This window comes from Meriones unguiculatus, chromosome 6, assembly GCF_030254825.1.
Source record: "Meriones unguiculatus strain TT.TT164.6M chromosome 6, Bangor_MerUng_6.1, whole genome shotgun sequence".
Lineage (NCBI taxonomy): Eukaryota > Metazoa > Chordata > Mammalia > Rodentia > Muridae > Meriones > Meriones unguiculatus.
Window position 1 is genome coordinate 40723548 of NC_083354.1, and position 27187 is coordinate 40750734.

Sequence of the window (27187 nt, forward strand, 5' to 3'; positions counted from 1 at the left end):
CAAGATCCTGGAACACTGTTTTCTTAAGACTTGGTCACATTTGGAAGTGTAATCTTTATGAGTCTCTGTTGCTTTGTTTTCTTGTGGGTAATGTAGGTTATGTTAAAGATTTGGGTTTGCATATCTTTCCTTAAATCACTTTTTTCTTATAAGTCTACCAGTTTATTTCATTAAAAGTAGATCTCTGAATTTATAGTGCATTTGGGTGCCCTCTGCTTAGCTTTTATTTTTTCTTTTCCAGGTACTCAATACATAATTCAGGTATTAGTTTCTCAGTTAAAAAAGTAAGTCATGAGCCTTTTTTTTTTTTTAAGATATTCATTTTTGTTTTATGTGTACAAATGTTTTCCTGCATGTATGTCTTGGCACCATGTACATGCCTAGTGCTCACAGAGACCATCAGATCACCTGCAACTGGGGTTACAGGTGGTTGTGAGTGCTGTGTAGTTTTTGGGAAACAAACTTGGGAACCTCTGCTAGAGCAGCAGCCAGTGTTCTTAATGGCTGATCCATGTCTTCAGTCCCTTAGTTATGGTTTTGAAAGGGCAATTTTGTGGTAGGAAAGAAATGTAGGAGATTTTTAAGAAAAAAAAAAAATCTTCTCAGGGCCATCAGTTGTCAATCACCACATTGTCTGTTATTTTTCAGCAAGGTGAGACGGTGTCTGATATCAGAACACTACCCAATGCCACAACCGTGGACAACATTCGCTCCATCTTTGGAAATGCTGTTAGTCGGTATGTCAGTAGCAAAGCATGTAGCAAAATCTTTCCTGTTTCTTTCCTTCATTCAGCAGTTCATTGGATTATTTTGAAACTTGTTGAGACAGTGGATGCTGTTAGCCATAGTCAGATATGCAGGCTTGCTTTCATGCTTCATGTTAGTTGATACAGTCTAATTCACATAATGAGTGTTCCCTGGGAGCGTTTTGCCTCCTGAACGCTGTAGCTGTAAATCAGCTTGTTCTTTTGGCTTTGTCTTCAAAATATTTAAGTTTAGAATTGTCACCCTCAGATGTTCCTGTTTCCCTTTTATTTATATTACTGGGTAAGGATTTAATTTGCTTGTCATTCAGCATTGATTAATTGACTTTCTAACTTCAAGTTTTGTATCAGAAGTTAGTGATGTAAATCTGAATGAAATTTTCTGTTCTGTTTGTTTTTTCAAGACAGGGTTTCTTTATGTAGCCTTGGCTGTCTTGGAAAAATTTTCTGTTCTTAAGACTAGGTTTTCAGGTGTTACCAGCCCTTCATTATCAAAAAAGGCCCAAGAGAAGAATTTGCTTATAGTCTGAGTCCTATTGATCTACCCTCTGTTTGTAAAACCCACCATTTCCATCATTGGAATTCCATGCTACGAATTCCTGCTTTGGACTTCACAGAACTCCAAAGGCCTATACCATACCCCAAGTGTCAGTGTGAAGACCCTTCCTGTGCCAGGCACACATGAAGTGCTCATAACACAGATGGTACCAACGGATCTGCCCTCACTTTCTCCAAGGTCTCAAAAGCATTGGCAGTTGTCCCTATATTCAAATTCTGCTTCCAAGGACAAACTGTTCATTCATTGAGTCAAACCAAGAAAACATGCTGTTTGCTAATTATCACACTTTTAAATAAAACTGAGAGAACAGGAACTCCACAAGGAGAGCAACAGAACCAAGGGTTTTTTTCTGAGACTGATACTCCAACCAAGGACCACTCATGGAAATAACCTGGAATCCCTGCACAGATGTAGCCCATGGCAGTTCAGTGTCCAAGTAGGTTCCCTAGTAATGGGAACAGAGACTGTCTCTGACAAGAACTCAGTGGCTGGCTCTTTGATCACCTCACCAAGAAGGGGGAGCAGCCTTACCAGGCCACAGAGGAAGACAGTGCAGCCACTACTGATGAGACCTGATAGGCTAGGATCAGAAGGAAGGGGAGGAGGACCTCCCCTATCAGTGGACTGGGGAGGGGCATGGGTAGAGAAAAGGAAGGAAGGGTGGGATTGGGAAGGGAGGAGGGAGGGAGCTACAGGTGGGAAACAAAGTGAATAAACTGTAATTAATAAAAATATAAATGAGAAAAAAGAAAAAAGTTTCGTAGGGGAGGACCCAGCATTGTAGAGCTAAACTGTGCTCCTGCATCAGTAAGCAGTTCCGTCGTCTGGAATTTCTTGTTGGTATCAAATAATGATGGCATATATGTGTTGATATGTCCCAATCAGAGTCATGATCTTCATTGTCTGGTGTAGTCAGGAAAAATAGTGGTGATTTTGAGTAGAGGGAGAACTGTTTGGGTTATTATGGGTAAACCAATGACATGACCAAAGCAACAAAAACAAACAAAAAACTGTACTCCCAAAGCAAAGGAGGCTCTCTGTATTCTACAGGGTAACTTTTAAGAGCTTTTGACCAGGTTTTAAGGCTGAACACTACTTGTCATGAAATCCCCATGAGCTGTGAGAGATTAGACATGGTCCCTAGAGAGCATTTCCAGAAGCAGGTTTCCAGTGTGTCCTCCTGAGACACTGGAGGAAGAAAGGGTTTGTGGTCAGTGTGTGTGTACAGCACTGCAGGACTCAGGGCATGTTACTACAGGAAAAGCCTGTACTGTCCATGCAGCAAAGTCTGCTGTGTTGTCTTATAGTAGGGATACAGTAGTGAGCAGCTGGGATGGCTCTTGCTCTCACACTACTCTAGTTGGAAGGAAATGAAATAATGATGCTGTTCATTAGCTGGTTGTGCTGATGCCTCAAAAACAAGCCAAACAAACAAATAAAACAGGGCATGAAGGGGGAAGTCTCTGGAGACAGTAAAAAATGTGAAGACTGCTAGGAATTAAGTAGCTGCTGATAGGGTCATTGTGAAAACTTAGGAAGTAATAAGTGCGGCTCTTGTTTACCTGTCCTCACCAATAAACACTCTTGGGAGTCCATTATTGTGCTGTTCAGTATAGAAAGGAGTCGGGTCAGCAGAGGTGAGTTTTGGACTTAAAGCTTTGGGAGTTAGCTGTGATTAACAAATATTAAGCCAAGTAAGGATTGAGAGCTTACATTCCTCTTGCTGCTCAGCAGTTAGAGTGGCGCCCAGCACTCAGCACTTGAGAACCTGAGAAGGTGGGAGGGTGGAGGATGGCTGGGTAGTTGAGAGGTGGATAGATAGAGGGTGAGTATACTCACAAGACTAGCTGAACCTAGAATCAGCTCTTTGTTTTTGGTTTTTTTGTTTTGTTTTGGCAAAGTTGGTTTATGGACAGGAGCCTGTTTGTTTGTTGTTTTTTTGTTTGTTTGTTTGTTTTACTATTGTGATTCTTTTATCACATGTAAGATTTTTGTGCTTTCAAAAGTCTCATACTTTCTCTTTTCTAAACAGAGAACTGATAGAAGTTGGGTGTGAGGATAAAACTCTAGCTTTCAAGATGAATGGCTATATATCCAACGCAAACTACTCAGTGAAGAAGTGTATTTTCCTGCTCTTTATCAACCGTAAGTGAGAAATAACTGAGTCTCCACACACACAGTTTGATGGAACTGGGGAGTTCCTGACTCAAAGGTTAGAGTGCACGTGGGAGGCTCTGCGGTGGACTGTGCCCATTAGGAAGCATCTGTAGTGTTTATCTTGTCTGTGCTGTGTAGGCCTGAATGCCTTCCTTATGTGCTTGTCCTCTGGCCTTCACATGTTAGCCCTCCCCCAGTAAATAAGTGTACTTGGGTTCTTTTAAAGGGATAACTGCTTTATGTCACACATGAGACTACAGCGCAGACAAACAAAAATCAGCTAAATATCATTTGACTGGCCTGTTCATATTTCTGATGTACCATAGTACATGTACTGTGTACCCTGTACCACAGTCTGCATTAACACTGGCCGGTCTGTTCATAAGGGCAGAAAGAAGCCAGCTTCCTATTCTGTCTTCCTGTGTGTGCTCACCTAGGGAGCAGACACAAAGGTCACTGTGATAGCCGCCTCGCTTTCAAAGAGCTCAGCAGATTAGCTCCATCTGTCTTGTCAGGTTCACCACAGGCCTGTGTGGTCAGGACATGAGTTACAAAGTACAGTGTGACATTGTTAAAGGGGCTATGGATGTGGTGATCGCTCAAAGAATGGTTGTCTTATTGATAAAATCATCACTCTTGTTAGAAATACAAAGGTGTGACATATCCTTGGCTGCCAGTTCATAGGATAGCAGTTCAGTAAGCTATTCTTTAAAATCTGCCTCAGGAAAAAGGAGAGCTAGGTTTTTTTGTTTTGTTTTGTTTTGTTTTGTTTTGAACATAGGTCTTCCTTTGTCTTTAGTCTTAACTTGTAGCCTTTATCTGTCTCCCCTAAGCGTGGGCCATTTAAGTTACCTTAACCATGCATTGAGCTGTTTGTACTGCCTGCAGTGCCGGCTAGCTTGCTCTCACCCTTCGTCATTTATATGGAAACTCCTATCGGACCTCCTTGGGCAGAGTTGGCACTCTTTCAGCCCAGCGTGTATCACACACATCTCTGCTGTGGAGCTGGACCCTTGGGCTGGGCTTAGTTTATTCACCACCATGGTATCTCTCAGCGTTTGGCGTGTGTGATAGCTTTGTGAATTAAAGTGTCTGAGAGCTGCTGAGGTCCAGTGACGGCAAAGCTGTACATGGCTGATGCGGAAGGGGAGCTGAAGAGTTGGAGTTAGACACCTTCTCATCTTTTCTGTTGCTTAGATGAGAGGAAGAACCCCAAACCTGTAGTGAGATGCTGGAAAGTGGTGACAGATAAAGGGGGGGTGCTTCTTCCTGGGCATCTGATAAGGCTGTACCTGTAACCTCATCCTGAAGGACAGTTTTGATCTGGTTACTCTCCTTTTGTTTTTTTTTCAGACCGGCTGGTAGAATCGGCTGCCTTGAGAAAAGCCATAGAAACTGTATATGCAGCATATTTGCCAAAAAACACACACCCATTCCTGTACCTCAGGTAATGTAGCACCAGCTCCTCAGTGTTCGTGAAGAGATGACCAGTCACTGGTCAGCCAGGACTTATCATGGGCACTGCTGGTGGAAGAGTGCCCTGTCCCTCCCCCCGGGAAGATGGCACAGTTCTCACATCGGGAGTCTGTGGTTCCTTCCACTGGGGTCAGCATTCTGCCCTGTGGGGAGTCCTTAAAACATTTTTAAAGATTTAACTAATTAATTAATTAATTGAGAGAGAGTGCATGTGTTCATTCGAGCAAGCGAGCATGGGACAGGAAACACTATGGGAGTCAGAAGATACATTTCTGGAGTTGGTTTTCTCTTTTCATCTTTAAATGGATTCTGGTTGCTGGGCCACTTTTACCAGCTGCCTTCTTGTAGGGTTCTTGTCTTACCTTGGCAGATGCCCAGTAGCTTACGTAAATAATTTGGCAGTCATGTTTCAGTTATCACACATAGTTTAGAACTTGCCTTATTTAGACCAAACTCCACGCAGTCAAGGTCTCTTTTGTGTTTCTTGTTCTGCTTGTCTGAAAAGGCCTCCGTAAAAACCAGCACAAAAAGCTGGGTGGTGGGGGCGCACATCTTTGATCCCAGCACTCAGGAGGCAGCGGCAGGTAGATAGATCTCTATGAGTTCCAGGCTAGCCTGGTCTACAAAGTGAATCCAGGACAGCCAGAGCTATACAGCGAAATCCTGTCTCCAAAAAAAAAAAAACAACAAACACACACCACTGTTTTTGTAACAAAGCTACACGAGGGCTCATATCATACTGAAGATTTTTAGGTTTAAAAGCTTAGCCTTCTGGCAGAAACTATGTTAGAAAGAAAATTCCCAGCTGAGCTTTCTTGAACACTCTTATAAGCCCAATGTTTTGGATAATTTTAAGTTTCAGGCCAGTGTAGCAAGAACCTCTCTCAAAAAAAGAAAGTTTTCTTTGTTGTGATCTCATTGAAATGAAAAGAAGTATAAAAATCATGTTTCAAGATGGTTTTTAGATGAGATCAGGCATGTTCAGGGTGTTGTGACCATGGACTAAAGTAGTTTTTAGATCTAACTACAGTTGTTGACTCCAGCATGTGTTTCGTTACTGGGTAATAAATCCCTCATGTCATCAGCTTGTTCTGTCTTTGCACTGGGCAGGATCTAAATAGGAGATAGAAATCATGCCACGGAACAAGAAAAGTTTAGTAAAAAAAAAAAAAAAAAATATATATATATATATATATATATATATATATATATATATATATATATATATACTGGTACTGGATTCAGTTGCCAGGGGATTGAATAGTAAGAGATGAGTGACAGGAAAAACAGGTGCAGAAAGCCACTTCCCCCTGAGAGGGGGGGTGGCTATTTATAGAGCCTCTTGCCATTCCATTCTTCATCCTGAGATAAGGTCCCTGACAAAGAATGTGACTGTGGCTTGCTGTCCCGGGAGAAGTGGACACAGCACTCCTCATCTCCATACTGAGAAGCTGCTGTGAGGTGTACTGCCCACAAGAGGAAACTGTGCTATTGGCCATGTGTGCAAGAAGTCTGACAGACTTGCTCCCATAATTGGCTTAGAAAGGCAGCTCAGTCTCCATGTGAGTTCACTAGTAAGGGGAGCGAGGGCTGTCTCTAACATGAACTCAGTTGCCTGCTCTTTGATCACTTCCCACTGGCAAGAGGACCTTGCCAGCCCACAGAGGAAGAGTATCCAGGCAGTCCTCATGAGACTTGAATGGGTAGGGTCAGATAGTAAGGGAGGAGAGAACTCCCCCTTTCAGTGGACTAGGGAAGGGAGATAGAGGGGGAAGAGGGTGGGAGGGTGGTACTGAGAGGAGATGAGGGAGGGGACTACAATGGGGACATAAAGTGAATAAAAATATTGTAAAATATTAAAAAATAAAAAGGAAAAGGAAAGAAAACCTGTCCTGTTGTCCCTCTACTGACAAAGCTTCATATTACAAAGCTTTGTTATTAGCAAGCCATGAAAGATGGAATTGGTCAGGGCTAAGAGCTCTGGATTCTTCTCTATCTTCCTTTTATTTATTTATTTACTTATTTATTTTTGAGAAGGGAGGGAGGAGGACAGTTTGATAGTTACTGTATCTTTAAAGCTGAGAAAGCATTCAGAGAAGTTGGCTACTTGCCTGAGGTTCTAGAGTGCTGACAGCTGACATGTAATAACTACCATATACATACAAGATGCCTTTATAACCTTAATTCCAGCTTTAAATCTGTGCAGTGAGGAGAGCTGTTGCATCCAGTTTATAAATGAAACTAAGACCAAGAAGGTGCCCGAGAGCCACACAGCCGCACAGCGTAGGAGACAGCCTTCAGTCTTTCTGACTTGGTCTTGAGTGTGGGGCCGTGAGGCCATGGTGGTTTGCCTCTCCATGTCGTCTAGCCCTCGCATATTACCACAAATAGATTTCCCACCTCCGTGCTGTCTCTCTTTTCGTGCTAGTTTGGAAATCAGCCCCCAGAATGTGGATGTCAATGTGCACCCCACCAAGCACGAAGTTCACTTTCTGCATGAGGAGAGTATTCTGGAGCGCATACAACAGCACATTGAAGGCAAGCTGTTGGGCTCCAATTCATCCAGAATGTACTTCACCCAGGTGAGGGCCTCCACCCCACTGTGTCCGCGGCCTTCGCTGCTTGGAAATGGGTTCCACACCATGAAAGCTTAAGACTGTTTTATTGTAACTTTGAATTGTCTTTATATTGCTTTGATAGCTTTCTTTCAGTAACTTTTCTCTGGGGGGTGTGTGTGTGTGTGTTCGTTCGTTCCACGTGCATGTGTGCAGGTCATTCATCTGCACACTTGTGTGCAGAGGCCAAGGCAGGGTGGAATCTCTTTTGTCTCCTGACTGCCTTGAGACTGGCTTGCACTGAACCAGGTCCTCACAGCGGATGTTCTTACTGTTGAGCCAGCCTCTCTGGGTTTTGATTGTCTTCCAAGAAAGGTGTTCCCTTTTGAATAGAGCTGATACTTTGTTTTAATTTATGTTCGTATTTCTAAGCACATAAAATTAAATAGTACATATACCTATTAAACAGCTTTATCAACATCAGCATTTTGCCCTACTGGTTTTATCTATTCCTGTCTTAGAGAAGGGAAAAGTATATCTTAAAGAACATTTTAGGCATTCATTTCTTGCTTAGTACTTAATTATACATCTAGAAAATTTCTTACATAACCATACTATAAATATGACACCTAATATAATTAATAGCAATAACATCATTTACTATCTAATCTTATTCAAATGTCATAATTATCTAGAGAGTCTGTTTAGTACTAGCTGCGTTCAGTAAATTTTTAGTCATAATATTTGATTATTGCAGTTTTTAAATCTCTTAGGTTGGCTCTATTTTTATTTTTTGAGAGACAGGGTCTTATAGTCTACACTGGCCTTGAGTTTGCTTGTACTGAGGAACCTTCTGCCTCTAGCTCCCCAGAACTGGGATCACAGGCCTGTGCCACCGGGCCTGCCTTCCTTTAAGTCTCTTCAGTCCCTGGAATTCAGTAAAGCCACTCCCTTTCATTCACAGGTACTGTGGCAAGCCTGTGGAGATCGGAAGGTAACCTTCAGGAGTCACCTCTCTCCTAGCATGTGACTTCTAAGGATTAACTTGGGCTGCCAGGCTTAGGGACAAGCATTTGACACTCTCAACCATCTTGCCAGCCCCAGCTTCTCCTTTTTAAAAAATTGCTTCTCTCATCGGCTCCTCTAGGTTTCCTATAGCATAATGTACTTTTGGATTGATTGGCTGATTGTTTCTTTGTGCTGTTATTTAATTCTCTCTGATCCCCTATATTCCTTTGAGTTAGAAATCTAGAGACATATCTATATTCAGACACAAAGATTCTTTTACAAAACTAGATATTTTTTCTTGTAAATTTTGTTCATTCCAGTCTGATCTTTCAAAAAAAATCTAAATTATTACACCATAGTTTTCCATATTACCAGTGGCTCTCTAACAATGCTGCAAATTCTCATACTCTAGTCTAAGAGGTGATGTTTGATGTGGTAAAAGAGACATAACATAGAGCGCAGCATTTGAAGCATTTGATCACATACACAGTTCAGTACTGTCCAGGACGTTCACATTATTGTTGATCTGGCTTAGAACTTCGCTGAACCACAACCTACTATCAGTTTGCCAAGTGACTGGCACCCTGCCCCTCCCGTTCATTTTACACGAGTAATTCTTCATCTAAGGATGTTCTTTGTTGGGTTCATTCATATGTGCCCATCTTACTCCTTTTGGTGGCGAGGAGGCAAACACGAGGTTTGCTTCTGCTTCTTTATGGGGTGGAGCCAAGTTTCTCCTGTGAGAAGCAGCTGAGAGAGAGCACACAGTGAAACTTGAACTTAAGTGGTAAGTCAGTGCACTGCAGCAGGAGCACACTGGGCTGAAATCCAGGTTGGCTGCATCACAACCATCCCCTGCTGGCTTTGTTCCTATCCTCTGCTCCTGTGGGGTGTGGAGCATCTGTCCGTGACATCTGTCACCCATGGCTCACCAGCTGATCTGGCTGGCTAGGCAGGTGTTCCCTTCTTCCCTCACTACTCCGTGTGCATCCCTCCCAAAGCTGCGTGTTCCATCAAAGAGGATAACCTTCCTAACGGAGGAAGGCCTGGAGGAGGACAGATCTTTGGTCAGGAGTATACGAGTAGTGCTCCCAGGATAAAACCTTCAAACAAGCTCTCATTCTAGCCCTGGGTTTACATTATGAACACTCACGTGCCAGGAGACTGTTGAACCTTTTGCCTCCCTCTTGGGGAAGACATGAACATGTTGCCCTTCATCACAGTGAGTCTCCGCGGGCTCAGAGGGGTTTTCTGGGTCTCTCACATGTCCTTCTGCAGTGTGGACGTTGGAGCATAATTGTGAACTATGGAACAGGTGTGGGAATGGTTCTGGAAAGGCAAGGCCCTGTACTTCCCAGTGTATCCAGCAGGAGGCTCCTAGTGACTTTGTGTTATGGATGAGTTCCTTTTCGGTTATGCCTGGTTCTTTTTTGTAAGATTGCCGTCCATGAGGGGCCTCCCCTTCTCCGAGGAGAAGAGAAGGGAGGGGCTATAAAGGATGTAAAGTGAATAAATAAATTAATGAAAAAATAAAATTAACATTAAAAATTCTACAAATGAAGATGAAAAAAGATTGTTCTCCATGATGTACTTAATAGTGTCTGCATTTGCTGATAACCATTGCCATAATCAGTTATTTCTTTAGATTATAAGACTATGATCTTATGATGATGATTTTATCATCTTGCCCTGTATTAATTGGCAATAAATCTCTGCACAGAACTTTCTCTCATTTGTTAGATCTGTCTTTCCCTCCCTACTTTCTCTTGGTACTTAGTCACAGCCGTTAACACAGCAGCCCTTTTAATGACTTGTAGACATTTGTCTTTACCATTTTCTTGTTCAGTTGAAGTTCCTTTTAGCTGTTCTTTACTTTTTTGACTCAGTTCTATTAGGCTGCTAAATCCCATGTGTGTGGCAATACAAGATGCTTCTGGCAGCCTGTACTTCTTTTCCAGCCTTTTCTGGTTGGTCATTTCTTCAAGGTACTCTAGTTCATGTCAGTTGGGTTGGTAGTTGGTAACTAGAACCTGAGACCCTGAGACCTGGGGTTTCTATTGCTTCTGGGTAGTCACTAATTTTTAGACTCCAGTAGACAGCATAAAGGGAGTAAGTATATTTAGAAACAGAATTATGAGGCGATATCTCAGTAGTAGAGTGCTTGTTTAGTGTGTGAGTGGCCTGGGGTCAGTGCCCTGACAAGCAGATTTTTAAAAGATGGTAGAATGATAATAGTTGCCAGGTCCTGGGACGAGAAGGAATAGAGAGTTGAGTGTGAGTTTTAAGGCCCGAAAAGTTGTGGAGAGAGATTCACAGCTGTTTGAATATACTCACTACCATGGAATTGTAGCTTTAAAATAGTTTAAACTGTTACGTTTTATGCTGTGTATGTTTTATCATAAAAATAAAATAGGATCTCTTTATAGTAGAAAATAGAAAAAATATAAGAACTTTTCATTTCAACTTAATTTTAAGATTATAAAAACTTTGCTTAATTATTGAATTTTATGCTTATGAATGTTTTATGCTCCTTTAATGAAATTTGCTTCTGTGCTAACAGTTCTGTGATTAACTCTTATGTCTTTGCTCATTGCTGTTCTTTTTTGGGATCTGGACCTTTATGTGCTAAAGTCTGCCCCTTTCCACTCTTTTCTCTTTTGAAATAGACCTTACTTCCAGGACTTGCTGGGCCCTCTGGGGAGGCGGCTAAACCCACAAGTGTGGCTTCCTCATCTACTAGTGGAAGTGGTGACAAAGTATACGCTTACCAGATGGTCCGTACAGACTCGCGGGACCAGAAGCTTGATGCCTTTCTCCAGCCTGTGAGCAAGGCTCTGCCCAGCCAGCCCCAGGGCCCTGTCCAAGAGGACAGGACAGAAGGCTCTCCTGAAGAAACTGTGCAGAAGGATGAGGAGATGTTTGAGCTTCCAGCCCCCGCTGAAGATGCTGTAGAGAGTCAGCCCATGGACAAGGACACAGTAAAAAATGGTTCAGAAGCAGCACAGAAAACAGCACCCACTTCCAGTCCAGGCAGCTCCAGGTGTGGCTTCCTTTGTTCTTCACTAAAACTGCCATCTAACAGGTTCTCCACAAATCAGTTGCACTTTCTCTAGCTAGTCTGGGCAGTGCTGTGGCTTGTACACTGCCTACATTTGACAGTGGCTCCCATGGTTAACCTTGCAAGTTCTGTGATCCAGCCTCAGCTTCTACTGGTCCTTTCAGAAGCAGCCCCTTACTGGGTCCCCTTAAGGGTACAAGCTCTTGGGAGAAGGGTTAGTAAGAGGAGCCATAGAAATAAAGCTGTCTTTAACCTTGACCATTTCTAGTGCATGCTCTACAAGTTCTCAAAGGCTGAGTCCCAGTGAGGCTCATGAGGTGGCCATTCTTCATTTCATGAGCTGGTGTTGACACTACTGCTCAATCTAAAATCACTTGCCCAAGGGGCATGTTCTCTTAGAGGTGCCATCAAGAAGTCTGACACTGAAGTAAACATGGTGCTTGGACATGCTGCTTAGCTCCAGTTGATCAATCCTTCTTTGTCCCAGCAAGGCAGCTTCTGAGGAAGTTTTTCCTGAGAATAAAATGATACAGGTATTTTTCAAGTATGATACTTTATATGTATTATCTTAATTAATGCTCTTACCCTGCCAGAAAACATTTGTTCATCATTTGGGGAACTAAGTGCTATTTATAACAGAATAGTTAGAAAACTGTAAAGCAAAAATAGGGTTATATTCCTCCTGCTGACATCCTTCCCATGGCTTCCCATTATACATAGGATGACAGCTTACATCTCACTGTGCTTCCCGCTTCCCCTCCTCCTTGGACTACTATAGCCACATGACATTTTGTGGCTGGTCTGAACTGGCTGAGCTTCTTACAGTCTTTTACTGCCCTTGATGTTCCTCAACCTAAGAGACTCTGGGCTCTTGTCACTCATGTCTTAGCTCAAATGGCACCTTTCCCCAAAGGCTTTCTGTCTTAGTTACTTTGCTGTTGGTATGAAGAGACAGCATATAACTGTGGCAACTTATAAAAGACACCATTTAAGAGCTTGCTTGCAATTCAAGGGGTTGATCCATGATCCTCATGGCAGGAAACATGACAGTAGGTAGGTAGGTAAGCATGGCACTGGAACAGTAGCTTAGAACCTACATCTGATTTACAAGTTGAAGGCAGAGAGAGAGAGAGGCTGGGCCTTTTGTGGGCTTTTGAAACCTCAAAGCCCACTCCCAGCGGCACACCTCTTCAATAAGGCCATATCTCCTAGTCCTTCCCAAATAATTCTACCAAATATTCAAATATGTGAATTTAAGTCCATTTTCATTGTGACAAGAGATCCCTCTCCTCTTACAGTCTCATCAGTCTGTTATATGGCCTTGTATTTTCTTCCTAACATCCACCACTATTAAAATCTTTTTCTTGGGTGGAGAGATGGCTCAGCAGTTAAGAGCACTGGTCTGCTCTTAGCAAATGACCCAGGTTTGATTTCTAGCACCTAGAACATTGTGGGTCACTGCTGTCTGTAACTCCGCTCCCAGGGAATCCAGCGCCCTCTTCTGGGCTCTACAGGCACCAGGAATACACGTGGTATACAGATGAACATGCAGGCAAAGCAGCTACACACATAAAATAATTTTTTTAATTTAGCATTTAATATTTGATTTTAAAAATCTTTTCTGTCACTAACTTTCCCACTAGAAAGTAAGCATGAGGGGTTCCCCTTGCAAATATGTTCACTGCTGTATGTTGGTGCATGTCAGTATCAGATAGGCGGGTGGGTGGGTAGATGGATGGGTGTACAGACAGATGGATCATGCAATGGTTCATGGATGAATGAGGCTTGACAAGGTCAATTTACTTGCTCAAAGCCCTTGAGATCTGAGAGTTGTCAGATAGGTAGTGTGACACAGAACAACAGCTGGCCTGCCACAGCACAGCTGTGTGGAAATAATGGCCAGTGGCACAGAGAAGCTGCTCCTTTCTCCAAAGTACAACACATGTATTTGGCTGAGTTAAAAAAAAATAAATTGAGCTGGGCAGGTGGCCTCTGTAAGTTTGAGCAGCCTGGTCTACAATGCGAGTCCAGGACAACCAAGGGTACACAGAGAAACCTGTTTTGAAAAACCATTAAATTAAATTAAATAAAAATAAAACAGAAGAACAATGACCTGTCAATTCTCTCCTTTCATTGCAGAAAGAGGCATCGACAGGACTCTGAAGTAGAGATGATGGAAAATGATTCCCAGGAGGACATGACAGCTGCTTGTTACCCCCGGAGGAGGATCATTAACCTCACCAGTGTTTTGAGTCTCCAGGAAGAAATTAATGAGCGGGGCCATGAGAGTACGTAAGTGCTGAGCTCTGTGTGCACTCAGGGTTTTGGAAATGCAGAAAGCACTCATGTTGTCGATGGGCGCTGCCATATGCTAAATAGACAAGCTATTTTCCCTTACACAGAAGACACTTCAAGAGGAAATGAAGGGGCCTACAATGGTTATTGCAGTAGTTTCTGCTTTGTTTCTGTTTTTTGCTAAAAGCAGCATCGCGAATGAGCAACAAAGTCCTCATCCTACCAGATGGAGTCTGCTTAACTGAGTTGATAGGTCCTGCTGCTGGCTCCATTTCCACTGTCTGGCCCCACACTTTAACTTAGCTGTTCTGTGCCTCAGAAAGTGAGATTGAGTTATCCTAGAAGATCAGCAGGCTGATCAGAAGTAACTAATAAGACAGTTGTCAAGAGGATGAGACATTTCCATATCCTGAAGGCTGGTAAGTTCCTGTCGTCCTCAGAAATAGCTTGGAAGAGTAGTTGGGTGCCGGACTTCACCCCGGTCCTGCTGCAAGAGTACTAGCTGCAAGGTTTGAGAAAGTGGAGGACAGGACTGCCCTCACACCCTGCTGCCCACACCTTGCGAGGTACCGATGTTTCAAGTGTGAGTATCGTGCAGGCTCCAGGTGGCACGTCTGTGCTTCAGTCTGTCATCCAGCCATGATCTTTCTGTTTTCATCTGTCATGATAAATCCCAAAGCCTACAGCATGGCTCCGTGGGTAAAAGCATTTGCCAACAGGCTTGACAACCTGAGTTTGATCTTTGGGACCCACGTGATAGAAAGTTGTCCTCATGTGTGATCTCCACATGTGTCCTGTAGTCCATACCCCCCCACACACAGAGGGGGGGGAGTAGAAAATGAAAATAAATCAGTTACAATATTATAAAATATAAATTATGATCATCTAGATTGTTGCCCTTTTGTTTGTGTTTTGTTTTGAGTCAAGTTTTCACTATATAGTTCAGACTGGCCTGGAACTCAGTTTGTAGTCCACATTAGCCTTGAGTTCTCAGTTCTGCTTCTGCCTCCTAGGCCTGGGATATAGCTCAGGAGTAAGCTGGTACCATCCTCCACTGCCCCTGAACCTTCTGAAGCAACTGCTGTAAGCCAGCCTCTTACATTTCCAGGCTCAGTCACCATCGTCTGAGCCAACACAGGAAGGCCTGAACTTTCATAGATTGCTCATGTCTATCTCTCCAACCCCACACCCTTCTCTCTGGCCCTATTACATGCGATACACAACGCCTTCCTGTAACTGGCCTTCCGAAGGCCTGTCATACGTGTTGCCAGCTGGCTTCTGATTTTTATTTTCATGAAAAGTATTGTGGTTGCTTTTGCCTGTGCTACTGTCCAAGCTGGGAGCTCTTAAGAGCAATTTTAAATCATAAAGGAATATAAGAAATGTGGGGTTCTGCCTGATTTATTTAGTAGCCCTCCTCGGTAGTTTATAATAAACTCCCTCATCCTTGGAGGTAAGTAAAAGTAATTGCAGTGATACTGTGCTGGGGCCAACTCTAACCCTGACCTAAAAATGTATATTCATGCATGCCATCTCACTTGATTCTCAAGTTCTTTGGAGAGATAGCACATGCGTCCACCTCCTATTTTAGAGTTGAGGAAATGAAAATAGAAACAATTTCATGGAACATCTGAACACTATGAAACCAGCCTGGTATGGTGGTCCTTGCATTAGTCCCCATCACTGTGAAAACTGACTCAAGGAATTCATCCTAGGAATTCCTGGACAATATAGTGAGACTTCATGTCCAAAATGGAATAAAAAATAAACAAAAAACAACATAGAACAGCCAGCTACCGTGAGTGAGTTGGTCCTGCCAGGGGCCTTTGTGGTAGCTCACTTGATATTTCAGTGTAAAGTGGGGTCAGTGTGTTGCTCTTTGGTAAACAGCTAAGTCTTGGATCAGATAGTGACACTATTAACTTGCTGTTACGTATCAGTTAACTGTAAATTATTTGGGGTGGTAGGTGAGATGAATAGGGTTACACAGATTGTTTAATGAATCTTGCTGCTGTATTAGGCAGAGTGAAAGAAACCCATTGCCAGAAAGAAGGGCAACTAAGCAGTACCCCACCTGAGGCCTGAGAGGCTGGGCGGCCGCATCTGTTACCTCAAGGCAGTGGCAGATGCTCTCAAACAGTCCAGCAGGGAATGGGGCCTCTGCATTAGGACCCCTCCTTAGCTGAGCTTTATTTTTGGTGCAGAGAATATGTCAGAATCCACAGTCTCAGTTTTGAACTAGGGTGTTACGGTTTAGCTTTGATATAAAAAAGGATTTTTTTCCACTTTGATCTTTGCAGAATGGAGGGAAACACAGAGAAACCTTCTGGCCTGGAGGAGGGTTTCAGGTGGGATAGAATGCAGGCTGTTGAAGTCCTGTGAAAAAGTGTTCTGTGCTGGACCAGCTGACATGGAGTCGGCTTTCCTGCTGGCTAGGTCACACTCCAGATAGAGAGGGCCATAAAGGTCTGTTTCTCTTGGAAACTCTGACCTCATTTTGAGGGATTACGCTGCTTTTTCTCCCCAGTGTGTTGTTATTCTAGATTATGTGATAGTCTCCAAATGATTTCCACCTACACACAACACCCCTGTAAAACATGGAGTTTCCAGGGAGGGGGTTGCTGGTGGTTATTCTATAGTGAAGAAAGCAAGCCTTGCTATGGAGCATGGTCACAGAACTTGTACAACAGTGAAAACTCAGGAGCACATCAACAGCCATGGCAAGCAGAGGTTTTTTTAAATTCCAGGTTGAAAATGTTTTTTCTTAGGGTATTAAAGGTAGTATTCTCTTTATGATTTCTACTGCTGAAAATTCAGCCCTGAGTCATACATTTGACTGCTCATGTAAGCATTCCATGTTTTGTCCCCGCCTCCCAGTAACTCTTGCATATAGTTGGTGGCCAGTTTTTTTGTTGTTTGCTTCTGAGGGGGTGTTTCTTTTGCAGTTGTTTTGGGGTTTTGCTTGCATTTTCTGGAACTGAGTCTTGACAGTTGTCATCTTTCTAGGATACTGTTGAATATTTTCAGATATTAGCTCCACACCCCCTTCTTGCACTTGAAGTTTTATTTTTTTCATGCTGCGTAAGCTGTTCTCATGTCTTCTCTTTGCCCCTCTGGGCTGTATTGTGAGGATTTGTTTAGGTCACTGGCATTGTCTAGTCTATTGCCTGTCCTTCCACTGGAATCAGTTCTCAGTGTTAAATCCTGTTAGGTTTTAATGAGTTCCACTTGACATTTGCAATCATGCCCTTCTGCTCAACTTGAGCGTTCTGACCGTGCTCATGTTCTTAGTTGGTGTCGCCAATCTCCTGGCCACTGCAGGTCTTCTGTGTTTGCTTCTGGACTCTGAAACTTGGTTCCCTGTTTCTCTTTTATAATCAAAATCTCCTTCCTCCCTCCCCCTACTATCTCTCTCTCACTGTCTCTCTCTCTCTCTCTCTCTCTCTCTCTCTCACACACACACACACACACGCGCGCGCGCGCGCGCGCGCACACACACACACACCTGCTAGTTACTAGTACTTTTATCTTAGGGAAATACTTAAAGTATAATCAAAGTCTCTACTCTATTAGGGTTCTCAGTCAATCTGCCTGTCATCATTTCTGCCTTTAAATCATGTGAGGATCAGTTTATGGCTATACACACGATGTCAGGGTCTGTTTTGTTTTTCTTTACTGCCAACACAGAGGCATCAGATGGTTGGAAAATGGACATGGATATTGCTTCCCTTTAAGCACTGGGGCAGTTCTTGGAATTTCAGCTCCAGCTGTGGGTATTGGGTCTGTCAGACTTCCCATTTCAAATGGTTCTTATCTTACCTCTTTTTCACACTGCCAGAGCCCATGAACATAGAAGTTCCCAATTCTGAAGGAGCTTTTCACTCTTGGGTAAAGCTGACTTGAGAAAACTTATCACATCTCTGGGTTCCCACTTTGCCTTTCATTTTGACCCTTGTATATTCCTTAACCTTTTAGCAGTTCTTTTGTGCATCTTAAGAGGCCAATTTTGTGTCACTCCGTATTTGGGTTCTTCCAACTGCAGCCTAGTGGAGGCATCTTTGCCTGTGTGGGGCTTGGGATGAAAAGAGGTATTTAGTAGGGGACCATTACTTACATGGTTTTGTTGTTTGTTTTCTAGCTCTCCGGGAGATGCTCCGTAACCATTCTTTTGTGGGCTGTGTGAATCCTCAGTGGGCCTTGGCACAGCACCAGACCAAGCTATACCTCCTCAACACTACAAAGCTTAGGTAAGTCTGTGAAAGCAGCAGAACTACCAGAAGAGTGGTCTCTGGGGACAGGCTCCAATGTTGGAGGGCAGGGGTAGAAAGGTAGGTGAGATGGCTGGGAAGAATACAGCCTCAAGAGTCACAGACCTGAGTGCAAATCGGGTTTGACCTTTTCCCATTGACAGTAATTTCTTCTCTTGTGTATAGCGTATGTCATGTATGTAAGTAACCTATCGACAGGAGAGTAAGATTAAATTGGAATTTTGTGGGCATAAATGACTTGAGAAGCCCAACCCTTGGCTTCTAAACACTGGCTGACCAGGTGCTGAGGGCTTTGTGCTGTTAGAGATCTGGAGTCCCTTATGTTCAACCAGGCTTGCAGGCAGGAAGCCCATGCCTCTATCCTGGCATGAGGAATGCAGGAAAGGCTTGCATTCTAGCCACCAAAGTCAGATACTGACAGCCTGGGAAAGGCGATCCCAGTGGTGCCATTCGCCTCGTTCGCACCTGGTGACACTTTTATTGTTCCCAGGGTCCCTGAGAATCATTGCAGCGAGAGCGTGCAGTGCGTGTATTGTCAAACAGGTCATGTGTGTGGGAGGGTGCTGCCGCCTTGCGTCCCCTGTGCATTGTTTGTACTCTGGAACTTCCCTTCTCCGTCTTCCCGTGACCTTAGCGTACTTCTTGGTCTTATAAATGGAACGGGCACTGTACACTGCATGGACGTGGTACATGAACTAAAAATCCATTTCCCATCTCTCATCGAGGAGCTGCCCCAATCCTGAAGCTCCCTACTGGCATGGGTGCCTGCTTTGGAATTCAGGGTCATTCTTGGGTTGGGAGCCTTTTGGGCATAAGGCTAAGTCCAATTTCACTTTGGTTTGTTCAGCATGTTAGCTTCTTTTCTCATTTCTGTGACCAAGTACATGGCGAGAAGCATTATCTGGGCTTCATTTTTGAAGGGATGTAGTCTGTCGTGTTAGGAAAGGCATTGTGTAAGAATGGCTCCTGGCTGCCATAGCAAGGGCATGAGGCAGCTAGGTATATGACCACAGCAGTCCAGAAGCAGAGCGCTCAGGCCATGACTCTAGCTCTGCCCTTCCAGCCTTGGTCTGCCCGCTGCGCCTCATGGTGGTGTTGGCACTCAGATCACAGCAGTGTGCACTGGGCCGGGTTAGCTGAACTCTTCTCTCGCTGCACGTGGAGTGTGATGTGCATGTCTGCCGCCCACATGTGATCAGCTTCTTTCATCTCACAGTAGCAGTCAAGGCTACTACCAGAATTTCAGCTTCTTACTGATCTCCGCAATCTGAAATCCAAAATAATTTAATAAAGTAGAAAATTCCCTGTAGTGATAGCATTCAAACTAGAAAAACAGTTAGCTTTCTGTCCTCTCGTGACCCATGTCATTCCCTGAGTTTGGCCCTGTCTCATCCTCTAATGTTCACCCTGTGTCCACATGCACTTTGTTTACATATTTATGCTATAGGGTTTGCACAAGAGAAAGAACGCGTGGTTTTCGTTAGTAATCCGGGATACATACCTGATAGCTGGTCTTGGATTATTTGTCAGCCAGTACAGTGTACTAACTCGATTATCAACATGTTTCCGGATGTGGGGCAAAAGGCTTCAGTCCAGCACTTGGTAGTGTAGGTAAAAGATGATTGCAAGTTCCAGATTGGGCTACATAGCAAGACCTTGTCTTCCCCCCCCAAAACAACAACAACAACAAACAAACATCAGTGCAGTATAATTCTGCCTTATGGTCCATGTCTGATGACTCGGGGAAACCCTGCCCTTTCTGTAAGCTGCATAAACGTATCTCATACAAGCTGTGCTGTGGTGCTGAGGAGGGAACCCAGGCCTGCCTGTGGGAGGCAAGCACTCCAACCTGTGGTAGTTGATGCTGAACTGTCAAGAGGTGATGTCTTGTGCTCTGTTAACTGGGGGAAGGGTAAGCAAACAGCATCTTAAATTTCATTGCAGGTATCTGAAAATTTACAGAGGAAGTAAGCCAGACTTAGTGTTTGAACTTGTCCAGGAGTGATGGCTGCCAAGTCCTGGCAGGAGTTGACATTAGGAATACCAGTGCTTTGTGTAGATAAGACCTGTTAGCCAGGTCCACAGCCAGGCAGCAGCATCTTTGCCCCATTCTGTTCTTGCTGCTCTGCCCTCAATCGTAGATTCATTTTTTTTTAATTATTACAGTTTATTGACTTTGTATCCCAGCTGTAGCCCCCTCCCTCATCTCCTCCTAGTCCCACTCTCCTTCCCTTTTTTCCTCCCATGCCCCTCCCCAAGTCCACTGATAGGGGAGGTCGTCCCCTTCCATCTGACTCTAGTCTATCAGGTCTCATCAAGACTGGTTGCACTGTCTTCCTCTGTGGCCTGGTAAGGCTGCTCCCTTGTTAGGGGGAGGTGATCAAAGAACAAGCCAGCGAGTTCATGTCAGAGACAGTCCCTGTTCCCATTACTAGGGAACCCACTTGGACACTGAGCTGCCACAGGCTACATCTGTGCAAGAGTTCTTGGTTATCTCCATGCATGGTTCTTGGTTGGAGTATTAGTCTCAGAAAAGACTCCTGTGCCCAGATTTTTTTTTTCTTTTCCTCTCCTTGTGGAGCTCCTGTTCCCTCCAGATCTTTCTATCTCTCTCTTCTTTCATAAGATTCCCTGCACTCTGCCCAAAGTTTGGCTATGAGTCTCAGCCTCTGCTTTGATACCCTGTAGGGTAGAGTCTTTCAGAGGCCCTCTGTGATAGGCTCCTGTCCTGTTCCCTGTTTTCTCCCTCTTCAGATGTCTGTCCCATTTGCCTTTCTGAATGAGGATGGAGCATCTTACCAGGGTCCTCCTTCTTGCTTAGATGTATGGATTTTAGAATGTTTATCCTATATTATATGTCTAATATCCACTTATAAGTGAGTATATATACCATGTGTATCTCTCTGCTTCTGGGATACCTCACTCAGTATAATCTTTTCTAGTCCCCACCATTGCATGCAAATTTCATGATTTCCTTGTTTTTAATTGTGAAGTGGTATTCCGTTGTGTAAATGTACCACAATTTCTGTATCCATTCCTCCACTGAGGGACATCTGGGTTGTTTCCAGCTTCTGGCTGTTACAAATAAAGCTGCTACGAACATGGTTGAGCAAATGTCCTTGTTGTATAGAGCATATTTTGGATGTATGCCTAGTAGTGGTATAGCTGGATCTTAAGGTAGCACTATTCCTAATTGTCTGAAAAAGCGCCTGGCATAGAAACAGAATGGTGGATCAATGGAATCGAATAGAAGACCCAGAAATAAACCCACATACCTACAGGTACTTGATTTTTGACAAAGAAGCCAAAATAATACAATGGAAAAACAATAACATCCTCAACAAGTGGTGCTGGTCTAACTAGATGTCTACATGTAGAAAACTGTAAATAGATCCATATTTATCACCCTGCACAAAACTAAAATCCAAGTGGATCAAAGACCTCAACATAAAACGAGAGACACTAAACCGGTTAGAAGAAAAAGTGGGGAAGAGCCTTGAACTCATTGGCACAGGAAACAACTTCCTGAACAAACACCAACAGCACAGGCTGTAAGAGCAACAATCAATAAATGGGACCTCATGAAACTGAAAAGCTTCTATAAAGCAAAGGACACTGTCATCAGAACAAAACGACTGCCTACAGATTGGGAAAGGATCTTCACCAACCCTATATCTGACAGAAGGCTAATATCCAGAATATACAAAGAACTCAAGAAGTTAAAAAGCAACAAATCAAGTAATCCAATTTAAAAAATGGGGTACAGAGCTGAACAGAGAATTCTCAAGAGAAAAATATCAAGTGGCAGAGAAACACTTAAAAGAAATGCTCAACATCCTTAGTCATCAGGGAAATGCAAATCAAAACGACCCTGAGATTTCACCTTACACCCATCAGAATGGCTAAGATGAGTAACTCAAGTGACAACACATGCTGGAAAGGATGTGGAGAAAGGGGAACCCTCCTCCATTATTGGCGGGAATGTAAACTTGTACAACCACTTTGGAGATTCATTTTTCTTAATGTCCTTTATTTTTATTTTTCAGTGAAGAGCTGTTCTACCAGATACTCATTTATGATTTTGCCAATTTTGGTGTTCTGAGGTTATCGGTAAGTCTCTTGCCTCTTTACTTTTGAAACTGTAGCTGCTTGTTTCTCAGAATACGAGCTATTCATTGACATCCTACGTAGCAAATGCAAACTTTCCAAAGTATGTCAAGAGGTTTTTGTACTGTATTATTATTTGCAATGAATTTTTTTTGGTTGAACCTTTTCAGGTGAATAGTCTCTTTTCTAGCCATCTTAAATAAATGTAGAAATTACTACGTATTTACTTGAAATTAAAACTAGAAATAGTCTCTAAAACCATGGCCAGAACAGAATGGGGTGTGTGTTTCCTTTTCTTTGTGATGCTGTAGTGGGCATCTGTCAGGGATTTTACTCTGAACCTCTAACAGTTTTAGCCCACGTGTTCCAAGATGGTTTTGGTGACTAATTTTAATTTAGACTTCTGGAAATTAGATGAGGATTGTATTGTATCCATAGATCACTTTTGAGAAAAGATGTTTTATTAATGTTTCACTTTTTCATGGTTCTGTATACATCAGTTTAAAGGTCTTAGTTCCTAATGTTTATTGCTAGACTATAGAAATGCGTATAACCTCTGTGCACAGATGTTGTTTCTTATAGTTTTCCTTAACTCAGCATTTGGTTATTGCTTTTGTAAAGTCCGTTTTTCTGCATAAATGGTCATAATTTTGAGAGTGAAGGCAGTTTTACCTCTTCACACTGAGTTTCAATGCTTGCCCTTTGTCTTGACAGCTTGCAACTGTCTGGGACCAACTAAAAGTGGCAAAAATGGAAACCTTTCCCTTGTTCTGATCTTGGAGAAGTATTCACAGTTTTGTTGTTTAGCTAGTAGCTGGGAGCGAGTTTTTGTGGGTGCCCTTAGGAAGTTGGAGAGTTTTTTTTTAATTTAGTAATAAATGCTGAAAAATTCTCAACTGCTTTTTCTTCCTGTAAGATATTTTTAATTTTTAGACTATATACCAAAATCATTGACTAGTTTCCATGTGTTAAACCAATCTTTCACTCCTGGCATGAACACTACTTAGTTACACATTAAGTTTTTTGTCTGTGTTCATAGTATTACTAGTCATATTTGTATTATATTTGTGTGCTTTAAATAGAGGATAATGTTGACCTCATAGATGAGGTCTATGTAAGCTCTCCTTTGCCATTTTTCTGAAAGAGTTTTGTAGAGTTGTTAATATTTATTCATTGTTTAGAACAATCTGGGCTTGAAGATTTCATGATAGGAAGTTAGGAGATTCAAGTTATTCCAGTAGTTTTTTTGGGCTGTCTCTCCTTACTCTGTGTGGGCCTTTACATGGTGCACGGCTGTGCTCGTGTGTGTAGCCAGAGGACAGTGTTGGGTGTTGTTCCCCAGGAACCATCACCTCATCTTGGTTTCTGTCATTGTCTTGTTTTGAGGCAGGATCTCTCACTAGGACCTGGAGCTTTCTGGTAGGCTAGGCAGTCTATATTTAGATCTGCATCATTTAGCAGCTACTCTCTTGGAGATTTTCCAGAAATCTTTTACTGGTTTGAACTTTAGTTCTTAGTTGAGAAACACTCATGACTGTGCACACACTTACCGAGACTGGTTTCATGGCCTAAAGCATGTGTTTTGTGTTTTTGTTCTTGTATACCTGAAAAAAAATCCTATTCTTAACCTCACTAGGAGTGTCCTGTAAATGTCACATGTATCATGCTCTCTGTGGTGCTTGAGTCCATCATCTCCATGATGATTCTCTACTTGCTCTGCTGTATGAATAGTGATATGAAACCTGCAGTCAGGAGTGGCCAGTCTGTCTCTGATGATGCTTTTATATCTGAACTGAGTTTGGTCTGTCGGTCTCAAGCTTCCCACCTGATTCCTATATTCTTGCTTCTTCCCAGGAACCAGCACCACTCTTTGACCTTGCCATGCTGGCCTTAGACAGTCCTGAGAGTGGATGGACAGAGGAGGATGGCCCAAAGGAAGGACTTGCAGAATACATTGTTGAGTTTCTTAAGAAAAAAGCCGAGATGCTTGCAGACTATTTCTCTTTGGAAATTGATGAGGTGGGGCAGCCATTCTAATGCCTCTAGGTTATTTTTCAGATAAGAGTTAAGTTCCTTTGTTGGGACCAAAAGGCTGGCCTCCCCTCAGAAGCCATTTTCTCCACTCCAGTGCGCACTGGAGACTATACAGCTGTACTGTCACCCATCATGCAGTTTCTCTTCCCAGGGAGGGCTCTCCCGCGAGGGAAAGCTGTGGTCCTTGCAGGCCACAGAGTGAATGAAGTTATGTTGCTTGTTCTTTTTCTTCCTCTTAGCCTTGTCCTGGCGTCTCTTGAGCAGATGCAGCAAGCTCTTTTTAATGCTCAACTTTCAGGGCACAGTGTCCATCCTACAACCTGCACCCAGGACAAGGCTTGGAGAAGCACTAGAGAAATGAAATCTGTCATTTATAATCCCATTATTTCTTGCCCTTTTTTCTTGACCTTTTTCCCACAAGCAGGAAGGGAACCTGATTGGATTACCCCTTCTGATTGACAGCTATGTGCCACCTTTGGAAGGACTGCCTATCTTCATCCTTCGACTGGCCACAGAGGTACAGAGCAGTACAGGCTAAGCAGTGGGTTTGCAGTGTGTGTGCATGTACTAGGGAGAGTACTTTATGGGGAATGGAAAAGATCAAAACAAAACAGCTGAGGGCCCCATCAACCCATACCCCATATTTATCCCAGCAATACTTACCAGCCAGCTCTGAATGCCAGGAAAGTCTTTGTTAAGTCTGGGGTTGTTTAGAAGTAAAATGTCAAAACACTGAATTGAATGCTTGTCTTGTATTGAATTCTGTGGACCAGGTAAATTGGGATGAAGAAAAGGAATGTTTTGAAAGCCTCAGTAAAGAATGTGCTGTGTTTTACTCCATTCGGAAGCAGTATATCCTGGAGGAGTCAACCCTCTCAGGCCAGCAGGTACTGTGGTAACTAATGTACACTAGCACCTAAGACTGGGACAGGTCTCATGTAGAATATGGGACTTAAATCATGTCTAAAATCCTAGTTTCACTCTATGTGACAAAGGTCAAGCAACTGCCCTCAACTTTTTTTTTTTTTAAACCCAGGGATTTGTATATGGTTCACATTGGCTTTCAACACGATACTCCTGTTTTAGCCTCCCAAGTGCTGGGATTATAGGCATGTACCAGCACACCCAACTTTTTAGAATGGTCAGCTTTTATTCATGACTTTGATTTTGCTGAAGTAGAACACAGACCCTCTCGAATGATCTGAGAACCTGTGAGATGTAGAATGGTGCATATGATGTCACAGTGAAAAGGGGAAGGTTAGGCCAGTGTTCTGTATGCATCACTGTTAGCACTTAAACCCAAATCTTCAGACTCTAGGCTAGTCTTCTGTCTCCTTTGCATCTGACCTCTGCCAGATACAATCTCTGTCATAGGCCTACTGCTTGTCACTTTTTTTCAGTCAGATGGTAATGCTCACTTACATTGTAGGAGAGTCAAGAGTTTCTAAGAACAGGAGAAGCCACTGTAATGCTTAGTGATGGTGAAGCTTGTTGACTGCTCAGGACAGTTCTGTAACCAAGGCTTCCATACAGAGGAATGACGAAGCAAATTTACCCTTCAGGGAGTATCAGAACAGCTATTTTAAGATAACCGCAGGTTTGGTATAATCCAAGAGTCAGGCTCAAAATGTCAGATCCACTGCAGTGGAAACAAAGTTTCCTTCTGTAGGCCATGGTCCCTCAAAACACTGCTGTCTTTCCTGCTGCTCAGACCTGTGGGATCCTCAAGACTGTCTGTCACAAGTTTTAAGCAGCATAGCCCATTACATGCCACTGAGACTTTTCAGTTCTGGTCATGCCAGTGGGAAAGCCAGTGTGTGGGTAGATAAATGGCATTTCATGTATTTTCCAGAGTGACATGCCTGGCTCCACTCCAAAGCCCTGGAAGTGGACTGTGGAGCACATTATCTATAAAGCCTTCCGATCACACCTTCTACCTCCGAAGCATTTCACAGAAGATGGAAATGTCCTGCAGCTTGCCAACCTGCCAGATCTATACAAAGTCTTTGAGAGGTGTTAAATAGTCAGAGCACCTTAGAGGCTGCATGGTTGTCCACGGTGAAGCTCGTGCTGCTCAGGAAACCACAGGACAAGACAGTTGTGTGCTGAGAGGTTTCCAGTGCTCACTCTTCTTGCCCTGTCCTCATTGTTGCTACAGCTCAGTGCACTTCACCTGTGGATTGGCCACAAATAAACTCAAGTGTCTTGATGTGATTTTTGTAACTTCACATCAGAAAACTTTTAAAGATGATTTTCACCTAGTATATACACTGGGTTGTGTTGAAAACTCCAAAAAGAAGTTTAAAAGTTCCTGAGCGCTAAGGAGTCACTTTTACACACTCTTAAAAAACAAAAACATGTTAACATGTTCTTATTCTGGAAATTAGTGCTATCAGATATCATAAACTGTCAGTTCAGATTCCTTTTAAAGAAGCCTGGGAACAGCAATTTTTGAGAATTCCATGTCTTAGGTTTCTTACACATCTCTTCCCCGAATGCCCAGGCTTAAATCCATCTTAAAACTTTCTTACCTCCAGCTTTGCTTAAAAATAAATAATAAATTCCCAAGGCTAGATATGGTGTATGCATGTCTTAATACCAGCACTTGGAGGCAGAGGTAGGTGGCTCTATATGCAGGAGGACAGCCTGGTCTAGAGAGTGAGTTCTGAGCAAATTAAAACCACACAGTGAGACTGCCTCAAAAAGAAAACTTCACTCTCGAATGCAGATGATGGTCATGTCAATGTTGGACCTGGGAAAGACACTCGGGTGTGTCTGTGGCAGTGTTTCCAGAGCAGATGACTGGTCAGGGATGACTTACCCTCCAACTGGGCGGCAGGAACCACTTCCAGCAGTTAGACCAGAATGAGCTCGGGGAAAAGTGCACGCCTGCCTGTACCCATTCC

The 27187-nt window shown here is 43.1% G+C and overlaps 1 protein-coding gene across 3 annotated transcripts in view; it reads left to right on the forward strand.

The window, feature by feature from the left end:
• Positions 1 to 26509, forward strand: part of Mlh1 (mutL homolog 1) — a 39393-nt gene extending 12884 nt beyond the window's left edge. For 2 of the 3 annotated variants that reach the window (XM_021654678.2, XM_060385175.1), the window contains exons 7-19: positions 242 to 284; positions 649 to 737; positions 3356 to 3468; positions 4834 to 4927; positions 7385 to 7538; positions 11186 to 11559; positions 13717 to 13865; positions 18011 to 18119; positions 22187 to 22250; positions 24102 to 24266; positions 24706 to 24798; positions 25055 to 25168; positions 26134 to 26509. In XM_021654678.2, the coding sequence (XP_021510353.1) occupies positions 242 to 284; positions 649 to 737; positions 3356 to 3468; positions 4834 to 4927; positions 7385 to 7538; positions 11186 to 11559; positions 13717 to 13865; positions 18011 to 18119; positions 22187 to 22250; positions 24102 to 24266; positions 24706 to 24798; positions 25055 to 25168; positions 26134 to 26301 (1729 nt within the window). In that variant the 3' untranslated portion in view covers positions 26302 to 26509. The remainder of the gene's footprint in view (positions 1 to 241; positions 285 to 648; positions 738 to 3355; positions 3469 to 4833; positions 4928 to 7384; positions 7539 to 11185; positions 11560 to 13716; positions 13866 to 18010; positions 18120 to 22186; positions 22251 to 24101; positions 24267 to 24705; positions 24799 to 25054; positions 25169 to 26133) is intronic. The other variant, XM_060385176.1, reaches the window with a different exon arrangement.
• The last annotated feature ends 678 nt before the right edge of the window (positions 26510 to 27187 follow it).